General features: G+C 40.2%; 1 protein-coding gene across 1 annotated transcript; it reads left to right on the plus strand.

The window, feature by feature from the left end:
• Positions 1 to 3590: 3590 nt before the first annotated feature.
• On the plus strand, positions 3591 to 9403 carry LOC117540870 (DELTA-thalatoxin-Avl1a-like). Its single transcript, XM_034207790.1, has 4 exons — positions 3591 to 5639; positions 5917 to 5973; positions 6924 to 7070; positions 8455 to 9403. The coding sequence occupies exons 3-4, from the start codon at positions 6937 to 6939 to the stop codon at positions 8894 to 8896; spliced, it is 576 nt and encodes a 191-aa protein (XP_034063681.1). The 5' UTR covers positions 3591 to 5639; positions 5917 to 5973; positions 6924 to 6936; the 3' UTR covers positions 8897 to 9403.
• The last annotated feature ends 13354 nt before the right edge of the window (positions 9404 to 22757 follow it).

The raw sequence follows: 22757 nt of genomic DNA on the forward strand, positions 1-22757 counted from the left end.
TACCATGAAAGTTACGGTGCTTATTAAGCATTTTAAAACGTATGTGGTAAGTTGCCAAAGTGCTTTGTTTTGAACGTTCATCAGTATTATAATCAAAAAGAGAAATATGAACAGTTTTTACTGAAATTATCAAATAAAGTCAACATTTCACAGTGTTTACTGAGCTGTGTGGGGTTTGTTCAACTTTTAAAAGATGTTTGAATGGTGATATACACAGTGATAGATGTTAAGGACTAACGTTTATAATAAATACATTTGTATTGATTTTAAGATCTTTTAATAGTTCATACAATCATACGTATTGAGATCATTTGTATTAATGTGGACCGGAGGGAGAGGGTGACGAGCATAAGTTTCACTTTCCTTTTTTATTTCAATTCCAACTTTGGTCCTGAAGAATATGTTTCTCTGTTGTCCACATTCATAAAGCATAAAACAACAGCATCAGAGCACGGAGTCTCTAGATGAGTCCCTCGTTCTTATTGAACATCCATGTTGTAGTCCGCTGTATAGAGAACTGTAGTTTCCATAGTTTCCCCACAGCAGCAGACGCACACAATGACGTTCGCTGGCGCATCATAAACACGTCGGATAGTGAAAGTGCATTCGGATTCTCTAACGCAACGCAGTCTCTTCTCCTAAGTCCTTTTGAATTCTCCTATCCACTATCCCTTAACCCCGTGACGTTTCATTCAGAGGTCAAGGAATAGGAGATAGGGTTAGAACTTAGGAGCTGATTTTTAAACTATCCGACCACAACCTTACAAATGAGTGTGAGGCAAAAGCAGGCAAAGTTGTCAAAGAATATGCTGGTAAAAAGCTATAGTGGCACGCAACAAACCGTTCACGGCAACAATCCGGCAGGGAATGAGTGCAGGCTGCAGGCTTTCATAGTGTGGCTGATGAGCAGGTTGCAGGTGTGGTTGATTGGAGATTGCTCCCAGCGTGTAGAGCAGACCAGCAGGCAGAGAGAGAGACATACAGTAGAAACAAACACTAACAGGGGTTTCAGGGAAGGGCAGTGATAGTCGGTCCGTTCTTCTATATGTCTGTCGGCAGTGGCGGCCGGCCCATAGGGGCGCTAGGGGCGCCGCCCCACCTCTTCCCACATACAAAAAAATATATAAAATTAAAAAATATATATTTAAAAAATATATATATTTTATATTTTTATTTTTAATGAACAAGGTAAATATCATACAATTGGTATCAGTAAAATGTATAATCTAAAGTTACTGATAAGTCACATGTTTCCTGCCTGGCCTTGCCCGTGGCATTAGTTTATCATTACCGGGCGGAGCCCCCGAGACAAACAGCAGCAACCAGCACGTTGCAAAAGTCTCAATAGTAAACTGTGCCGCCGAAACATAATTTCAGCCAATCAGCGCCATCAAATATTTTGGTCACGAGGGCGCTCACGTTGGCGCCCACGTTGGCGCCCACGTTGCTTACGTGTGTTGACGTGAGTTGTTTTTTAGACTCGTGAGTGACCAAGGTGATGCAGTAGTTGGATGAGAATGGCTTCGTGTGCAGGTGGAGTCACCGGACCACGGTCCGCACCCAATTCCGTGCAAGAGCTTCTCTCCAATCCTTTCGAAAGGAGAAGTTTGGGAGATAAACTGTTGCTTAAAGACCTTGGACCGGACCAACCCGATTTGTATATATCGCAGCAAGCTTGTGAAAAAGACAAAACGTATCAACGAGGCTTCTCACGTAGCTGGTACACCAGAAAGGCATGGCTAGCTGGATGCAAACAGGTAAATGATGTTTCCCATGCTTGCTCTTCAAACAGCCGGGGACAGATACGATCTGGTCAGAAACTAGACAAAAGTTAAACAAGTACAAACCACAGACTGTCTGTGTCATGGAGAATACAGTCGCTGGTTTATTTATGTCTGTATAGGCCGTTGTTGTGAGTGTGGACGGTCGGAGCATATATAACGTTAGCTTAGCCAAGCTCCATTTAGAAAACACGCATTTTAAAAGGGTTTTTCGCCTGCCGTCTGTCTGCAGACTTGTCAAAGCGTTAATTCACGTTTTTTACTAACCGGTATCAGTATGTTGTTACTTCGGCATAATTTTGAAACGTGTATTACAATTTAATCACGGTCAAATATGTTCATCTTGTTGTAGTTGTAGCTCCCTTGCCAGCGGTTCTCTCTCTAGTTTAGCATACTCAGCCCAACTCAGCCTGGTTGTTCCTGGCCCTAGAACCACGATTTTATGGGGCCAGAAAAACTGTGAATTAGGACCCGCTAGCCGGTACTAGGCCAAGTGGAAACACAACCAAAAACGGGCCCCGCACGGCTCGGCACTGTCTATGTCATGGCGAATACAGTCGCTGGTTTATTTATGTCTGTAGGCCGTTGTTATGAGTGTGGAGTGAGCATATACAACGTTAGCTTAGCCTGGTTGACCCAATCTCCATTCAGAAAACAAGCATTCTAAAAGGTTTTTCGCCTGCCGTCTGTCTGCAGACTTGTCAAAGCATTAATTCATGGTTTTTACTAACCGGTATCAGTATGTTGTTACGTCGGCATCATTTAGAAACGTGTATTACAATTAAATCACGGTAAAATATGTTCATCTTGTTGTCGTTGTAGCTCCCGAGCCAGCGCGTCTTGTTTGAATGATGCGAGTAAACACAGCTGGCAGCCGCGGTGAAACTCGAGCGACTAGAGCAATGCGATAGGAGCGTTTAGAGCGAAGCGAATATTCGCATCGCGTCCGGTCTGAACGCAGCATTAAAGCGAGCTCCGCGCTGCACTGGAAACGCGCCATTACATCACCAGAAGTCCTAATTTAAGGGGTCATTTCTCCCAAAAAATTAATGTTTTACTCACTATATCAACAGCCCCACCAAACATATTTTCCACCAGCCGCCACTGTCTGTCGGTCTCAAATCTAAAGGGTTATTCATTTTCTCAATGCGTTCATACATCTTAAGAAAGTTATCATCAAAAATGTTAAGAATGTTTTTAGAGAACGTCATCCTACCTTTCAGAAGAACATTCTGGGAGCCAAACTAAAACGTCCCGCTGAAAACATTCCTAGAACAACGAATGGTAACAAACATTTCCAGCTGGGAACTCACACATGCCACCGCAAACATATCAGCTTACAGTTTATCATGAATTACGTGCTTGTTTGTTTTTCTCAAAAGGAAAATATGGTGACATCAGATTTTTTAAAACATCCTTTCAAACAAATGCAACAAGTTTGTTTTTTAAAGCGCTATAGAAATAAATCTGACGTTGACCATGACCGTGCTAATATTTGCCATCACAGGAACGTTTTATAAAAAAAGAATAACCTCCTGAAAACAGAATGTTTCTTGGAGAATGTTCTTCATTTGTTATCATGTAACATTGAGGGAACGTTTTATAAAGAATATATTTAATGTGTTACCCCAACAACGTCCAAAACACATCCTTAGAATGTTGGAGGCAGAACCTTCCACAACATATCACATTAAAGGAACAACTTTCTGTCATCTCAGGCCTTAATAACATCCTCAAAACATCCTCTGAATGTTGCAGTTAAAACGTTATGTCTTAGTTAAACCTCATAGGAACATTATTTGAAAAAATACATCCCAAAAAGGTTCTTTGAACATCAGATTAAAACGTTTCTTTAAAACATTATTATAACCTGTAGGTCATGTTAGCCAAAGTTGTGAGAACTTTCCCCGCTAGCTGGGCTTACAGTTAATCACCTGTTGTGTGAATGAGAGGGTCTGTATTCCTGATGACCACTTAGAGCTTTGATTATTCAGATCACAATGTTGTGCACGTTAAAATGAGCTGATCACTGCTCTTCACCCTGCTGACCCCGACTGCACACCCACCTACAGATCCAACACTTCTTACATTTGCAGAACACAACCTGACTTTGACTTTTGCATTGCTTTTAGATGAAATTGACCTTGTAGAAAGTTGGCTGCCATCCAGCTTTCACATTTGTCAATATAAGTTAATGGTTAGATTGTAAGGGCGATGAGTAATACATCCTTTGTTAAACAGGGAAGTATTGATTGCTTTGTTATTGTACCCGTTTGATAACCACTAATTTTACCTAAAGATTTGAACATCATCCAGATCCAATGGTGACCCTTTGGGAGGCGGTTTCAGTGCATGATGTAATACAAAATTGAGGCACACATGTAATAAAAACACTGCCTTTACAAATACGTTTTTCCAGTTCAATCTGAACCTTAGTCTCTATCTGTCCGTTAATATCACACTTAAAGCTGTATACAACTCCTAATGTATGAAAGGTGTGAAACATTTAAAGGTTGGAATGGAGTATTAACCTCTTCTATACCGCACCCCCGATACCGGGGGTGCGATGTTTGGCCACTTTACATGTTCTTGGACTAACACATTATTCTGGGGCTCTGTGGGGAACGAGAGGTTTCCTAAAATTCCACAAAATTGGATAAACCGCACATGTGACCTGTTTCTAATCTACTTGATGCTATTTACTCCCACAGGAGGTGGCGGTTTGCAAATGTGAGGCTCAAACTAAAATCTGAAGATTCTGTTTCTTTTAGGCCTGAAAGATGGAGAGAAACACTTATTTTCACTGGAGTCTTTACAGTGGAAAAATAATGGATGTACATTTGTAAATAATGTTTTTAATGTTCCTATTACCAATGCTTACCTGAACCCTGAAAAGTGTTCTTCCCTACAGGATTTAGTTACACATGAGTTCATGTGTAAAAAGGGCTATAAATTCACAATTTTGTAATGTGGATTTTTTAACAGATATTACAGTGAGCGGGGTTTGAAATGTAGAAAGAACATATCACAGTTAAGTTAAGCTAAAACATAGTAATGTGATGATATAGATACAGAGAAAAAAACTGAATAAATACATACAAAATAAAATGCTCAAAATTATCATTTTGCGTTCTGTTCTTTGTCTTTATATTTTGAAATATTTCACTAATGAATTCATTATTTTATTTATTTATCTTTGTATTTTTACATTTATCTACATATTCAATCTTCTATTTATCCATGTTTATATATGTTTTAAATAGTGTATTTACCTGTTTAGTGTACTTTTTTGAAACCTGTAAAATACTGTATTAACTTCTTTGTATTTGCGTTCCTTTTTTCTTATTCTAGAATCAGAAGCAATGGGCCAGAGGGAGTTCTGTTTAGCTTACGTACGTTGTATTGACTAATGCAGTGCCTCGGCCCTGCTGCTGCAACACGGGGGGTGTTGTTTGCTTAACTATTTTTGATTCAAAGCTTACTAATATTAAATATGTTGAATGTCCAAATGGACTTCCCAGAAATACACCCACCAAGTGTGAACGGACAAACTGTTCTCGAGATTGTAAATATTAAAATAAGAACTATTTATTTCATTCATGCTATTTTTCAGAATATACAATAATAATAAATATAAATAATAATAATAATAAATATATAAATATACTAAATATACTTGTTGTCCCCAGCATAAAGGACATAGGCTTCCTATAGACCCAGCAGCAGGCGTTGCTTTCTGAAAACCACTTCACTTCTCCGTAGGCCCACCCACCAGAAGCAGTCAGCCGTCTCCATGTTCTTTATAAAGCAGCAGCAGTCTGCCTCCTGCACACAGCTGCTGATCACCCACCAGACCAGGTAAGAACACTCTCCTCTGGCAGGAGCAGGACTCTGTGGAACATCCTGTCATGTTTGTTGATTTATTTATCAGGTTTATATTATAGGATTCATTTTTAGTTTATAGTCCATGTTTAGATTTAGGTTTATGTTTAGTCAACATGTCTCATTGTTCACTTGTTAAATTACAGTCACTCAAGTCTCGTCTTGCACTGTCTGTCATTGCACCTCCTGTTTTATTTTGAACGTACCTTTCCCTTGTTGATAGTTGCCACCTATGTCCCCTTAACTCTTGCAGATAGGCCTCGTCTCTCTCGTGTCGGCAAGAAGCAGCGTTCCAAGCCAAGAACCAACCGTATGTAGCATTTTGCCTCAGCCAAGTTGACTTAGTTCTATGTTTTTGTAGTTTGCTTTTACTACGTATTGCCTCCTAGACTGATTGTTGTTGTACTTTGTTTGTTCTTGATGTAAATACTTTTTTGATTTTGTAATCTTGTCCGAAGTCGTGCTTTTGAGTTCAAGCATGTGTCACGTTCCTAACACTCTAAAATCTAGCATTTTAAAACGCACCTACTTATTAACTCATAATACAAAAATACACATATATGTAAAATGTTCAATGTAATGTATTACTTCAGGTCATATATATATTTTACATTACCCTCTGGTTTACTTCATGCTGCTTGGTGCTTGGAGTCATGTCACCCTCGGTGTATCGGTAAGAGTGAGGGCACTTGTTTGTGTTAATGTCAATATAATACATAACTCATATGTTTTGTATTGAAAACACTCTGTATAGTTGCACATGGGCATGAATAGTTGTTTTTTGCTATTTCGATATTTCCACCCACAAACAAGTATGTGATGTGGCACTTCACTCCATGCTGTCCATTGACATGCCTAAGCACCAAAGCATTTATACATCCAGGCAAAGCATGTGTCAAAGTCATGGCCAAGGTGGATTCAAGCTATTTCAGAGATGACACACGAAACACAACATACACCGTTTGCTATGATGCTATGTTTTTTCACCGTTTGTGTAATTCAAATGAAATCTGTTCCTGGCCCTGGAAAGGTTTTAATATAACATCCATCTCTTAATCTGGCTGATGGTGTACGGGAGAGCTGTGCAGAGTCTAACGTAACAATAGTCTCTCATTTTAAGGGTATGGATCAAGAGATGTTTAACAACACATCTTTTAAAGGGATATTTTGAAGTGGTCAGCTTTTGCAGGGTACTGCCTGTCAAATGAAATGAAAATGAAATCAGAATGTGACTGTGTTGTGCTCTGTGTGTCTGAACAGGTCTTGCACAGCCATGGCGGCGGCAGTCGAGACTGCTGGTGCAGCGATCGGAATTGCAGCAACCATTTCTGACCTAATACCAACACACCGAGAGTGCTGCATTGAGATTGATAATGAATGTGCTACCTACACATTTGTCAACCCAAGGTGTCTGAAATCTTTCATCAAGTAAATAAGTTCTCCTTAACCCTTGTGTTGTGTTAGAAAGCGGTTACCGTTCATGGTGTTCGCGGGTCAATTTTGACCCATGATTTATCTCAGTCCAAAACACACACAAAAAATGACTATCATCCAATATTGTTTTAACTACATCATAACTAACTTATTATGCATTCATAACCGTACGATCCTGTTGTCATTTAATGCTATGGCCCTAAAACACATTACACCACATATTGCACACGTGCATGTGTGAGTTCAGGTTGAAGGGTTACGGCCCGTCCACACAGCGGTGTGCGTTGAAGCTTGCCGGTGGGCGTGTCTGAAACTCGACCAACAACCAATCACATGAATCTCCCGCCCCTGACACACAAGCAGCGGTTTGATTGGCTAGAGCTTGTACTGGCATATGATTCGATTGGCTGACGCTTCTGCCGAGGCTTCAAAAGTTGAACATTGCTCAACTTTTGCAGCGAGCCACGCCAGCAAAGCTCCGCTTCGCTTCCCACAATGCAGTTCGGCGAAAAGAGACGTCACCCCATTCAAAGTGAATGGTGAAGCTATCAACGCACGCCGCTGTGTGGACGGGCCGTAACGGCCCGTCCACACAGCTTCGACAGCTTCAAAAATGGTTTCCAACGCGTCTGCCCATTCACTTTGAATGGGGTGACGTCACTTTTCGCCGAACTGCATTGTGGGAAGCAGAGCGGAGCTTTCCTGGCGTTTCAGGCTGCAAAAGTTGAGCAATGTTCAACTTTTGAAGCTTCTGAAGCTTTCGGTGGAAGCGTCAGCCAATCAAATCATATGCCAGTACAAGCTCTAGCCAATCAAACCGCTGCTTGTGTGTCAGGGGCGGGAGATTCATGTGATTGGTTGTTGGTCGAGCTTCAGACACGCCCAGCTCCAAGCTTTTTATGAAGCTGTAGTGTGGACGGGCCGTTAGTGTACATATTCTTTGAGGAAGGTGGAGTTCCCGTGGGGGGAGGGGGGCAGAGGGAGGGGAGACCAGGTGCATGTTGCGAACAATTATTGTTACAGTGGATGAAGGGGGGGGAGGGGTGTCTAAAGTCAAAGATGAATCTTGATTGGGCCAAATTTGACCTCGAGTCACCCAAAACAATTCTGCTGGGTCTCCCCAGACCCGAACACCAAATTATACACTTCTTTTTTAGAGACCTTCAGACTTGGCAAAAATTGGCAATATTTGGTTTGTAGTGTTTATATAGCTGAAGCCTTGTTCCGATAAAAAAAACTAGAGCGTAGTTATTATATCATTTTAACTTGAAACGGGTCACGGGAGAAACCCGAACACAACATAAGGGTTAAATATTCTCTGATAATCAACGTTTTTCTGCCCCACCCCCATGAACAGGATATACCTTTCAAGTGGATTCTGCGCTACACCTTTTCCACCGACTGTTGCCCCTCAAGCCTCTGGGATTGCACTGTTCACCAAGACTCCAAACACAGCTCGAGGATCTGTTGGCGTCTTTACCTACGATCTCCTGAAGAAGGATAAAAAACCGGCAGCTGAGAAAATAGCTGTCATGTTTTCTGTGCCCTATGATTTTGTCTCGTTCAAAAACTGGTACGCCTTGGGAGTTTTTGATAAGAGCAAACAGTGTGATGTTGGTCTTTATAATCAGATGTACAATGACAACCAAACCACGTTTAGGAGACAAATACCGGATGGCTCCTGTCTCACTTATGAGGGGGATCACATAACCATCATGGCAACAATGTCAGATGCTTACGAACCTGTCATCAAGGTGCAAGTTACCCAAAAACGGAAAAAAAAATTGAAGAAAAAATAAATGAGTGAGTCAGAATCAGGGTTAAAGGTATCAGAGTTTTAATTAGCTCTCATTATCAAATCAGTAATAGCTTTGTACTTGGCTGCATTTTGGGTCATCTGTGTTACACAGATACAAAAAGTCACATGACTTGAAAGCATGCAACGTCTTATACTATTCTCTTTACATTACATTGCATTTAGCTGACGCTTTTATCCAAAGCGACTTACAATAAGTACATTCGACCAGGAAGACACAACCTTGAAGAAAACAGAATCATAAAGTACAGGTTTCATAGAGCCAAACATTTCAAGTGCTACTCAACTGGCTTTAGATAAGCCAGTCCTTTATTAGTATATAAGTGCTTTGTCTTTATTTGTATCTCTACACCTTTGAACATGTACAATTGCTTTTACCGGGGTTCAATTATATCACAACGTATTCAATTTGTGGAAAATACTTTGAAACTCTAAATAATTTCACATTGTTATGATTCCCTTTTTAATAAAAAACATGATATAATAGTAATAGGTTGTCTATTTTCTTATGTGTTGTGCTCCATATACGATTAATAAGACAAAATAAATAAATATGTAAAATGTAAAAACTAGGGCTGTCAGTCGATTAAAATATTTAATCGCGATTAATCGCAAATTAATCGCACATTTAATATCTGTTCTACATGGGCGTAGGAATTATCCTGAATGTGGGGGGGATATTTTTAAGGGGGGTGTGGGGGTCCCCCACCACGAAAAAATTATAGATTTCCTGTATTCTGGTGCATTTTAACAGGTGGTTTGATACTTTTATGTGGCAATACTAGCATGAGGAAAATGATGGGTACATTTTGTAATTTCGTAAAGAAAGGAAACATATTTGATTATTAATTCAGAGCCGTCTTTGAATTAATAAAAAGCAGTTTAAATGCCCATTGTTTGTACATTTATATACAACAATAAATATTTGTGAGTGCATTGAGAGATATTGTTGTGGAGAGTCATTTATATATAAATCGCAAAATACATTTGTGAATCCTTCTGTGAGCATGTATTAATATTGAGACTGATCTGACTCCATACAGATGTTAAGTTCACCTAGGAATGGTATCATTGACTTAAATGTTCAAATAAATGTTGCTCTTCTTTCTATATTGGTCATGCCCCTTGACTAGGGATGGGTATAGTTTAAAATGTATCGATTCCAATTCTGCTTATCGATTCCGGTTCTTATCGATTCCCCGTTTTGATTCCAAAATTGTAAAAGAAAGAGGTCAAACGTTTAAATAACAAAAAGATCTTTATTCTTTTAAGCTTTAACTAACATTTTTACAAATAAAAAAATATACATGCAATACAAATGTATTGCACAATAGCTGTGCTTTATTTTAACTGAGCTATGCCTGTGGCAAGCTATTGACAGGCATTACACTGTGCCTTGTCTTTTTCTTTCTTAGGCTGCAGCCACACGAGGACAAAAACGACTGAGGAAACGATAACGGGTCCCAAGGTGGATAGAACGGCATACGCAACGCTCTGGGGGGTCAAACAGCTCCGTGTGTGCGCCCTATACGATCATTTTCTGATCCCCCGCCTCCCCCCACCTCTGCTGCTCACCCCCGCGTCAAAGTAAACTGCACACTGAATTCAGAAAGCATGAAACAGACACTGGCGCTGTCCGAAGAGAGGGTGGAAAAAGAGAGGCTCCGTGTATTTGTATTATTATATTATATAGAGTCATTATTAATTTGTTTTAAAGCTCAATAAATAACAAAGAACACCTTTGACCGGCACTTTTATAATTTTGTCGGAAGATTTCAACTTTAATACACGTTGACTGGCAAAAAACTCTGCCCGGTTCCCTCGGCCCCCACCGCGGAGAATAAACAGAAGGGCAACCATGACAACCATGCTTCTTCGCTGCTTTTGTGGAGGAAGTTACAGCGCCTGCATATGTAGGCTACTGCAGCTTCTCCAGCGGTTGGAGCTAAACGGAGCGGTCTCCGGGGCAACTGTGGACCTCTGTCGCCTGTCAGCGCAATTTACATGATGCAGTTTAAAACAATTAAGGGCGGTGCCGGTGTTGCCGTTTAACGGGTTACACCGGGGAACTCGTGACGTTCTATAACGGTAGGAATGGGACGTGTACTTTGAGGAGCCATTGTCGATTAACCAGGAAATACACATTTCGATCGCTTCTTCTGTTGTTTACATTTATATTTTGGTATATTTGGCTCCATAGGAACACTTTGATGCACATTCAGTACCAGTGTGTGAGGTTGTGGTTGCGTTGCCGATATCCGGACGCGTACAACGAGGACTACAAAATGACAATGAGGTGACTGCGGATGTCTGTTCAAAACATTGCAAACGTGAATAAATTATTTCAAATATGTATTTGTCTCCGACTTTCATTTGTACATCGTTGTTAATGTGATGTTTACTTTGATAGCTGTCCATACCTCCAGACAGCCTAAAAGTAAGATACAAGCTGTTTATTCACAGCCCGAATGCAGCATCGAGATCCGTGGCCAGCTGTGATCCTCTCCGATTAATTTACTTGTGACAGTAGGCTACTGCTGTAGCTATTCTCCAGCGAGCAAGGTTTGTATTAAATACCTCCATCCAGGGCTGCACATAACTGGTGCGCAGCTCCGCCAAAAAAAGAGCACCGGGTTATTTGAAACAAAGCGAAAAACATTTTTGACCGTTGGGGCTCATCCTAATTTTCGGCCTTGATGTAACAATATTCATAATTAAGTAAATGTAACACCCTTTTCACCCCGATTACACGTTTCATTTGTCCTGTACGATGGGCGCTGTAAGTGATGAACATGGGGGATGTTGGCTTATCTGGCGCCCGCAGCTCACAGACAAAATGCGAGGGAGAGAGGGAGGGTGCACCGGTACCAGCGCTGTTGTTATTAGAATCTGGTGCCGTGCTAGCTGCTCTAACGGATATAAGAAGAAGATGTTTCTACAATAATATGGAGGGAGAGTCCTCTCCAGTCAGACTGAGAGGCTGATACTACAGCTCAGTGAGGTAAGGACTCTTAGTCTAAGTTCAAACGGTTTGGTCACAAGTTATGTAAACACATATTTCCAAGGCACTCCTTTATAATTATTGGGATAAACAGGTTTCAAATCATTCCAATGTATACTATAGGACAGTAACCAAAAATATCCTTTAAAACTGGAGAGATAAAAAAAATGCATAAATAAATAAATGTTAAGGTAAAATAAGATATGAATGAACAACACAAATAAAATAAGTTACATTCATTTGTTATTGGCTATGGTAGGTTATTGGTTATGTTCACATACTTATTTGATTACATCCACTTTCGACCCAAAACCAACTGTTGACTTGTGGATGCAAGCAGCTAATCACAGACTCAACCAGAGAGAAAGAAGTAGGCCTACATCATCAGCTACCATGTCTGACAGAGAGGAAGACAGTGAGGAGAACAGTCAGGAGGGTAGTGATGACAGCTTGTAGGATTACTGGTCGTGCTAATGTTGTCTTGTGTTCACCTCTGCATGTGTGTTCAGTGTTCACCTCTGCATGTGTGTTCAGTGCCGTGTGTCTGGCAAATAAAGTCAAGACCCCCTCAAAAGTTACGGTTTATTTCATTTTAAGGATGAGCACCAAGCAACATCTCCAGGTGCTCCTTTGAGAACCAGGGCAAAACAGTTATGTGCACCCCTGCCTCCATCCCTCTCATCACAACAAGACTCTTCACTGTGCAGAAAAAAAACAACATAAAATAAAATAACCTTGCCATGGCTGATACTGATGTCACAGTAACGGCTAAACCACAGACAAGTCCAGCGGGGCAAAAGTTCAATCCATAAAATGAAATTGTTATTTTATATATATATATACAGGGTTGGGAGGGTTATTTTGTAAATGTAATCAGTTACTAATTACTGATTACATGGCTCTGAAAGTAATCTGAATACAGTTACGTGTCTTAAAAAATTAACGTAATCAGATTACTTTTAGATTACTTTCTTTTTCCATCACAGATGGGTATGTTTTGGTGAACAGGAGACACAAAAAGCAAAAGGAAACTGAACGTGTTTTTACTGTTTTAATGGCGTATCAAGCGCACAACTGAAACATCACCTCTGAAATGATGTGACAACATAATAAACTTTTTGGGGATGCAGCTTGGGATGTGAGGAGTGAGGGACACGGCTTAGAACGGGCGTGTCGCCTTCTGTCCTGCCAGTGTTGGCAGGACATGAATTAAAATGTCAAACTCGGACTTAATTTTAAGGACATTTCGGCCAGGGGTGTAGAGCTATATTTCTTTAAGCACCGGATCGGCAAAACAGGAGAGTGTGTGCACCAGTCTGCCTTGATCTATGTATTCATGTGACTCTCACAGTATCTGCTGCCCGCAGCTGTTTTATAGAAGGAAAACCTCCTTCACTTCATGAAATCTCTGCAGCACCAGGAGGCAGCGGGAGGGTTAACTCAGCCTCTGAGAAGAGGAGCGCGCAGTGCCTTTCACTCCGCCTTCACTGTGTTTACCTTCAGAATCATCACACACACACACACACACACACACACACACACACACACACACACACACACACACACACACACACACCACACACACACACACACACACACACACACACACACACACACACACACACACACACACACACACACACACACACACACACACACACACACACACACACACACACACACACACACACACACAGTCTTTCTCTATGTCTGTCTATCTCTACAGTATCTCTATCTCTGTCTCGCTTTCTATCTCTCTCTATAATCACAAACCAAGAAAGTTGTGACACTTCCGCCGGTTTATAGGTTTATACGCCTTGACGATGTAGGATAGAAATAAATATATAGCATGTATATATATATATATATATTAGGGCTGTCAAACGATTAACATTTTTAATCAGATTAATCACAGTTTAAAAATTAATTAATCATGATTAATCACCATTCGAACTATGTCCAAAATATGCCATTTATTGATGCATATTGTCGTGGGAATGGAAAGATAAATGAAAGAAGGCGGATATATCCATTTAACATACAGTATCTATGTTTATTATAAAAATGGTATGCGTGTCAAAATGAAAGACAACCCACACACCTATCAATCATCAAACCGTGGGGTCTTAATTCATTACGTGTTGATTTCTATCAACGGGGAGTACTTCAGGAAAGTCGACAGAGGGGGGGGGGGGGCGGCGGCGGCGGCTAGTGGAGTACTTCGTGACCACAGAGTGTGAACGTTGTGATCAGCTGTTTTAGCGCAGTTCTCCAGTGAAGGGGGGGAGTCTCCCTCCGCAGCCGGTTGGCGTAGATTTGGCACAATTCCGTTGTACAGACCGACGTTAACAGCAGCCCTGTCTGTGCACACGGAGACCGACTCTGTCGTCCGGTGATCTAATCGCCTTCTGGAAAAGCTTCACAAGTACGTCGGTACGCAAATGCGCTTTGTGACACAAGTGACGGTACGCATTTCAGATTACGCACATAACCTGCGTACCAGTTATGTGCACCCCTGTACTACAGCAAAAGTATTCTCCGTCGGGACTTCCTGCAACAACACCACGCCGTTATCAAAGATGTTCTATTGAGAAGACGATCACCACGTGACAAAAGTTTTCAAAACCGTGGCTACTGAAATCAATCTTACTAACTGCTGTCTGTGCAATTTACTCCGCGCGAGTTGGCAGACTTTATTTTGCTTACTTTAACATAATTGTTCATGGTGGGGCTAAGCCATTTCTTGGTATGGGTGTAGCCTACCCCAGCCACACCCTGGTGCTGCCACTGGTGGCACGTATGGGGCAGGCCATTCTGCACATGCGTTAAATGCAACACATCCTCACTCCCAGGTCGGCCTATGTTGACGTTATGTCAAGTCCCCTGTCGGCTTTTTCCAACGCAAGGGGGGGGGCCTTAGCGTCCATTTTCAACGCAAGGGGGGGGCCCTTAGCGTCCATTTTCAGCTTTCCGGGATGTCCATATGCTTCTATGGACGCTCATGGAAGCACGGCATTCGTTTGTTTCGGCTGCCCTTAAAGGCAATGTGAGCGTCCATTCTCATTGGATAACGGAGAATTGTACACCCGGAAGTAAGTATTCCCCTTACTGTGGATTGATTTTACAGTGATATCTGCACTACTCATCGACTAAAAAACACCAGATTATCCTTGTTAATTACACAACATTGATTGGTTTAAATTGTGTGCAATGCTTTTGTATTTTTCCCCTTCGATTCGGAGAAACAAATATGTTTTCGGAGTAAAGGATGGCAGAAGACACTACACTACCCAGAATCCCCAGCTATCGTTTGGACTACACCATGTGCTCTGTTTGACGTCACGTGATCTTCAAATTTCTCCCTGAAGAAAAAAAAAACATGGCCGAACTTCATTGTATTCTCGATGGAAAATGCCTATTTTAAAGTTAGTTTGGCCATTAAAATGCGTTTTGATGTCATTTGATGCGAGAAATATGAGTTGTTATTTCAGATTATGTGTGCAGTGGATGTACATGATCTTTAGTTTGCTAGTTATTACGAAGATTACTTCAGGAAATTGCGTCCATAACGTTTTCATTGTTACCAAGGTGGTTGCTAGGGACGCTGCTATCGATATTATTTCTGTTATGTTGTGTAACTGTTTAATGGTGTTATCTTTATTGCTACCCCCTTCCCCGTCAATGTATAGTGTTGGTCCAAAGCGAAAACATATTAGTTTAACAAAATCCGCATCTAAAGATAGCCTACGTTATTTCCCCCTGTGCAATTCCAGTCTCACATCTCACAGCACATCGTCATTAACAAATACCGGAAACAGACCGAAAACATTGAAAACAAATACAATAATACTTTATTCCGAGTGTGCTTGCTTTTCTCTTTGGAAGTCATCACATAACGGCATTGTAATACACGGTTCGGCTGCATTAAATATCACATATCTGCCGTAGTTCTGTATTTATAGAGCCCTGATGAGAAGACTTCTAGACAAACATGAGGAACTGAAAACGTGACGTGGATCATAAATATATCAGCCATTAAACAACATCTTACATTTCTTTTCACACAATACGTCTCCTTGCAGTATCAACACTAATTCGGCTGACTTTTATATTTGATCCAATTGGTAGATAGGCTGTATTTACACCATAAAGGTGCACACCTGACATAAAGGGACACCTAGTGGTTAAAGCATGTTATTGAATTTCCTTATTTTTATCATTAGATATTAATAGGATCCCTATAAAGTATATTAATTACTCGTTATTCTCTACTAATAGTTCATTAAAGACTGTATATAATGACTATTTTGCACATCCCTTTCAAGATTTTCTAAGGTTTATTGACATATCATATAGGCCTACACAACTATGGTGTAGTTCTGCATTGAATGAAAAACTTGGGTCGCAGGTTCCTCAATAGTGCATTACAAGACATCTATCAATATTTGTGCATACCTCCAGCAATGTTAACTATGTTGAAGCACTTATTTTAACTGATATTATACATAATGTATTATACTCTTATAAGATGTATGTAGATATTTCATCTCCGACCTTGTCAGGTATTGAACAATCAATAAATAAAGAACACAGAATTGTTGAATATAAAACACAGAATTTGTGTGATTATACTAAATGATTTACAAATAAACACCACTGCATATTTAACTGTTACACATGCTGATGTAACGCAAATGTTCCAACTTGGGATCAATAAAGTATATCTTATCTTAAGCTGATCGATGGCTATACTGCCATATTTGCAAAATGTGCCTCTGAACCTTAACAAGTGCATGTTTCAGGCTTATCAATTAATGTAATGTAATGTTATCAATTAACAACAGGGGTCACAAACATAAGACCAGCTGTTAAATAAAGCTCTTCTGACCTTAGCTGGCATGTGTGTATATATATATATATTAATGCTGCCCATTATGGGCACAAGCAATTTTCACCCATTTATTAATTATATGTTTTAAATGTGAGTGTTTCCTATCCCCTAAACCTCCAGGGATGTACACAGTTTAATACTGGCAACTTCTTATTATGGGAAATACGAAAACGTCTTTTAAAACTACAACTCCCAGTAGAGACGTGCCATAGATACAGAACATGTTGCAAAACAGAATAGCCAGCATGTGTAGTTCTGGGGACGGGGTGGGGGAGGGGGGGACGCGGTGGACCCGTTCAAATCCAGTTTTGGACAGTCTGCGTGGTTCCATCCCATTTCAAGTGCTGTTCGTGGCTCGGCGTAACCCTCGGAGCACACTCTCCAATCACAGAGCTTGAGGACTATCACGGGGTTTGTCAAACAGAGCACATGGTGTAGTCCAAACGATAGCTGGGGATTCTGGGTAGTGTAGTGTCTTCTGCCATCCTTTACTCCGAAAAAACATTTGTTTCTCCGAATCGAAGGGGAAAAATACAAAAGCATTGCACACAATTTAAACCAATCAATGTTGTGTAATTAACAAGGATAATCTGGTGTTTTTTAGTCGATGAGTAGTGCAGATATCACTGTAAAATCAATCCACAGTAAGGGAGGGGAGTACTTACTTCCGGGTGTACAATTCTCCGTTATCCAATGAGAATGGACGCTCACATTGCCTTTAAGGGCAGTCGACACAAACGAACGCCGTGCTTCCATGAGCGTCCATAGAAGCATATGGACATCCCGGAAAGCTGAAAATGGACGCTAAGGGCCCCCCCCTTGCGTTGAAAATGGACGCTAAGGCCCCCCCCCTTGCGTTGGAAAAAGCCGACAGGGGACTTGACATAACGTCAACATAGGCCGACCTGGGAGTGAGGATGTGTTGTTAAATGCGTTAAATATTTTAACGCAATTAATTTTTTTTAAAAATTACCGCCGTTAACGCGATAATTTTGACAGCACTAATATATATATATATATATATATGTGTGTATATACATATATATAAAATAACAATTTCATTATATGGATTCAACTTGTGCCCCGCTGGACTTGTCTGTGGTTTAGCCGTTACTGTGACATCAGTATCAGCCATGGAAGATAGTTTGTTTGTTTCATTCTAAGCAGCAAGGTTATTTTCATTTATGTTGTTTTTTTTCTGCACAGTGTAGAGTCTTGTTGTGATGAGAGGGATGGAGGTATTTAATAAAAACCTTGCTCGCTGGAGAATAGCTACAGAAGTAGCCTACTGTCACAAGTTAATCGGAGAGGATCACAGCTGGCCACGGATCTCGATGCTGCATTCGGGCTGTGAATAAACAGCTTGTCTCTCTTTTTTTGCTGGTTTAAGAATAATAAACCAGTATAATAGCCCCCTAAGTACCCTCTCTTTTTTCTTTGTTTACCTCTTCTCGTGATTTGTTCACTCTCATTGCCGTCTAACCACAAAGGAAACGAGTAGTGTAGGATACAGTCTAAGGTATCAATATAGCAGACAATATAATAGCAGTTTATGTTTAATATAACTTCTCTATGTTGAAATGAATTTTAGTTGTTTGTGTAGCTGTTACGTCTTCCCCTGCAAACACAGTTTTTGCAGCTTATGGCTCTCCTTGTTGGCTCAAGTGCACTGCTCTCAGTGTCAGTGAAGACTTTTAAAAATGTCAATCAGGACAATATGAATTCTGTGTTTTCCACCTGAACTGAACTGACCTTTTTCACAAAAGTAGAAGTGCATATATCGACATCAGCTCTGTGTGGTTATTTTCAAACTGGTTTCGCATCCTGAACACTTCTTCCACAAGTACACTGCAGAGGTGGAAGAAGTGTTCTGATACTTCAGAAAAAGTACCAATACATTACTGTCAAAATACTTCATCACAAGTTAAAGTCCTGCCTTCAAAATCTTGCTCAAGTAAAAGTACAAAAGTATTATCAGCAAAATGTACTTAAAGTATAAAACGCAATCATTGTGCATACAAATTGCCTCTATGTGTAATTATATTAATATATGTGACATTTATAGATAATATTGCTGCATGAAGTAGCATGGAGACAAACTTTTTGTAAAATATTTAAATAATTGGAGTCTTCTATAACTCAAACAGTTAGTCCACTGTTTTTAGAGATGCATTTTGTTCCAAGAAGCTAAAGCTGTTAAGTAAATGTTTTGGAGTAGAAGTATAAAGTAGCATACAATGGAAATACTCAAGTAAAGTACAAGTACGTCATATTTGTGCAGTTACTTTCCAACTCTGAGTGATCAGTCACAGCAGGAGAGTCAGTGAACAGTCTGCACTGATCTGACTGAATGTGGGTCATTCTTATTATCTCATTATTAAAAATACTATAAATCCTACCAATCTACGTGGGAACCGGGTTTGGGTTAAATAATGGTTAATATTTCCCATTACCCACTGGGGGCCTGACAGAAACAGTTTGGGAACCTCTAAAAGTCATGAGTTTCTCAGAAAAACTGTGTTCAGGCTGATCCAAGAGGCGTTTTAAAGACTTTATTTAAAGTTAAGAAGAAGGAGACGTTTCTCAACCCTCTTAGCAAGAAACAGCTGCAGACAGAAGAGACTAACATGGTGCTCTCTGTATGCAAAAACAAATGTGAAACCCGAAAAAACAAGATTTGAAACTGTGCCTGTAGGCCTCAGGCACAAGCTCATATACCCTGAGAATAGCACCTTTAACCTTCTCATACACCAAACTATCCTCGACAGAAAGAGAAGAGCAAGCCTCTTGAGCCTTACCGACTAGCTTGCACTGTAAAATAATAGCCCACACATCTTCTGGCCAGTGCAGAGCAGCAGCAATGCGCTCAAATGCACCGAAATAGATTTCCACCTCTGATTCACGAAACACAGGGACCAAAGAAATATGTCTAGTCACGTCAAAGGTGGCAGCAGAACCAGAAGGTGTAACGGAAGAATCACCCACCCCAGCTGCCTGAATCTCTAATTGATGCATCCGGACTGCAGTGTCTCTCTCCAACTCCAACTTCCTGATCTCCAGCTCCAGCTCCTGCTTCCTGATCTCCCAACCCAGTCTCACACAAAAACGTGTAATAACTACGTTGGTCCACAACGTAGGACGTAGTATTTCTACAAAAACGCCTCTGAAATTGTAAGATCCCTACGTTTTTTTTCACCATTCATTCCAATGGCTGGCGTCTACAGTATGTCACGTGATCTTCAAATTTCTTCCTGCAGAAAAAATAAACATGGCCAAACTTTAAACATTAAATGCGTTTTGATGTTATTTGATGCGAGAAATATGAGTTGTTATTTCAGATTATGTGTGCAGTGGATGCACATGATCTTTAGTTTGCTAGTTATTACGAAGATTACTTCAGGAAATTGTGTCTATACAACGTTTTCATTGTCACCAAGGTGGTTGCTAGTGACGCTGCTATCGATATTATTTCTGTTATGTTGTGTAACAGTGTAATGGTGTAATCTTTATTGCTACCCCTTCCCCGTCAATGTATAGTGTTGGTCCACAGCGCAAACGTATTAGTTTAACAAAATCCGCATCTAAAATTGTGGCATAGATACGTTATTTTCCCCTGTGTAATTCCAGTCTCACATCTCACATCACATCGTCATAAACAAATACCGGAAACAGACCGAAAACACTTTATTCCGAGTGTGCTTGCTTTTCTCTTTGAAAGTCATCACATACCGGCATTGTAATACACGGTTCGGCTGCATTAAATATTACATATCTGCCGTAGTTCTCTATTTATAGAGCCCTGATGAGAAGACTTCTAGACAAACATGAGGAACTGCCGCCCACACCGAAAACGTGACGTGGATCATAAATATATCAGCCATTAAACAACAGCTTACATTTCTTTTCACACAATACGTCTCCTTGCAGTATCAACACTAATTCGGCTGACTTATATATTTGATCCAATTGGTAGATAGGCTGTATTTACACCATAAAGGTGCACAGCTGATATAAAGGGACACCTAGTGGTTAAAGCATGTTATTGAATTTCATTATTTTTATTATTAGATATTAATAGGATCCCTATAAAGTATATTCATTACTCGTTATTCTCTACTAATAGTTAATTAAACACTGTATATAATGACTATTTTGCACATCCCTTTCAAGATTTCAAGATTTTCTAAGGTTTATTGACATATCATATTAAACACAACTACGGTGTAGTTATGCAATGAATGAAAAACTTGGGTCGCAGGTTCCTCAATAGTGCATTACAAGACATCTATAAATATTTGTGCGTACCTCCAGCAATGTTAACTATGTTGAAGCACTTATTTTAACTGATATTATACATATGTATTATACTCTTATATAAGATGTATGTAGATAGTATAATAAATGTGCAGAATACGACAGTTTAATGGTGGAGGTATACACACATATTGATCAGATGTCTTGTAATGCACTGTTGAGGAATCTGCGACCAACGTTTTTCATCTCCGGCATTGTCAGGTATTGAACAATCAATAAATATAGAACACAGAATTATTAAATATAAAACACAGAATTTGTGTGATTATACTAAATGATTTACAAATAAACACCACTGCATATTTACAACTGTTACACATGCTGATGTAACGCAAATGTTTCCAACTAGAGATCAATAAAGTATATCTTATCTTAAGCTGATCGATGGCTACTGCCATATTTGCAAAATGTGCCTCTGAACCTTGACAAGTGCATGTTTCAGGCTTGTCAATTAACAACAGGAGGGGTCACAGACATAAGACCAGCTGTTAAATAAAGCTCTTCTGAGCTTAGCTGGCATGTGGGTAATGCTGCCCATTATGGACACAAGCAATTTTCACCCATTTATTAATTATATGTTTTACATTTGAGTGTTTCCTATCCCCTAAACCTCCAGGGATGGACACAGTTTAATACTGGCCACTTCTTATTATGGGAAATACGAAAACGTCTTTTAAAACTACAACTCCCAGTCGAAGAGTGCCATAGAGCATGTTGCGAAGTTCGCGAAACACAATAGCCAGCATGTGTAGTTCTGGGAAAGGGGTGGGGGAGGGGGGGACGGGGTGGACCCGTTCAAATCCAGTTTTGGACAGTCTGCCGTGGTTCCATCCCATTTCAAGTGCTGTTCGACGCTCGGCACACTCTCCAATCACAGAGCTTGAGGACTATCACGGTGTTTGTTAAGCGAAGCGGAGAGAATACTTACTTCCGGGTGTAATATTCTGTAAAGCAAATGAGCTGCTCCGACCCTCGGTCCTGACCATTGGGAGCCTGCCTGTGCCTGCAGACCTCCACTCTCAGGACAGTTAAATAAATAAACACAAGGATAATTATGTGTTATTGTTGAGTAAATGGAGAATTGCACAGGGGAAATTAACGTATAACAGAAATAATATCGATAGCAGCATCCCTAGCAACCACCTTGGTGACAATGAAAACGTTGTATAGACACAATTTCCTGAAGTAATCTTCGTAATAACTAGCAAACTAAAGATCATGTGCATCCACTGCACACATAATCTGAAATAACAACTCATATTTCTCGCATCAAATAACATCAAAACGCATTTAATGTTTAAAGTTTGGCCATGTTTCTTTTTTCTGCAGGAAGAAATTTGAAGATCACGTGACATACTGTAGACGCCAGCCATTGGAATGAATGGTGAAAAAAAACGTAGGGATCTTACAATTTCAGAGGCGTTTTTGTAGAAATACTACGTCCTACGTTGTGGACCAACGTAGTTATTACACGTTTTTGTGTGAGACTGGGTTGGGAGATCAGGAACTAAGAGCAGCAACTAACTGCAAATCAACCTTCCTACACAAGTCTAGTTGACCCACAGTAGGACTGGCCACAAACTGCTCCAAAACAAAGCCATCCTTAATGGCTACTTATACTTTTTTTTCTTCTTTTTT

The sequence above is a fragment of the Gymnodraco acuticeps genome, unplaced genomic scaffold (genome assembly GCF_902827175.1).
Source record: "Gymnodraco acuticeps unplaced genomic scaffold, fGymAcu1.1, whole genome shotgun sequence".
Taxonomy (NCBI): Eukaryota; Metazoa; Chordata; class Actinopteri; order Perciformes; family Bathydraconidae; genus Gymnodraco; species Gymnodraco acuticeps.

Bases quoted from the DNA above. Each gene is read 5' to 3' on its own strand.
- LOC117540870 (XM_034207790.1), top strand. From the start codon at position 6,937: ATGGCGGCGGCAGTCGAGACTGCTGGTGCAGCGATCGGAATTGCAGCA. The intron at 7,071-8,454 runs GTGTCTGAAATC...CCCCATGAACAG, and splicing joins TACACATTTGTCAACCCAAG to GATATACCTTTCAAGTGGAT.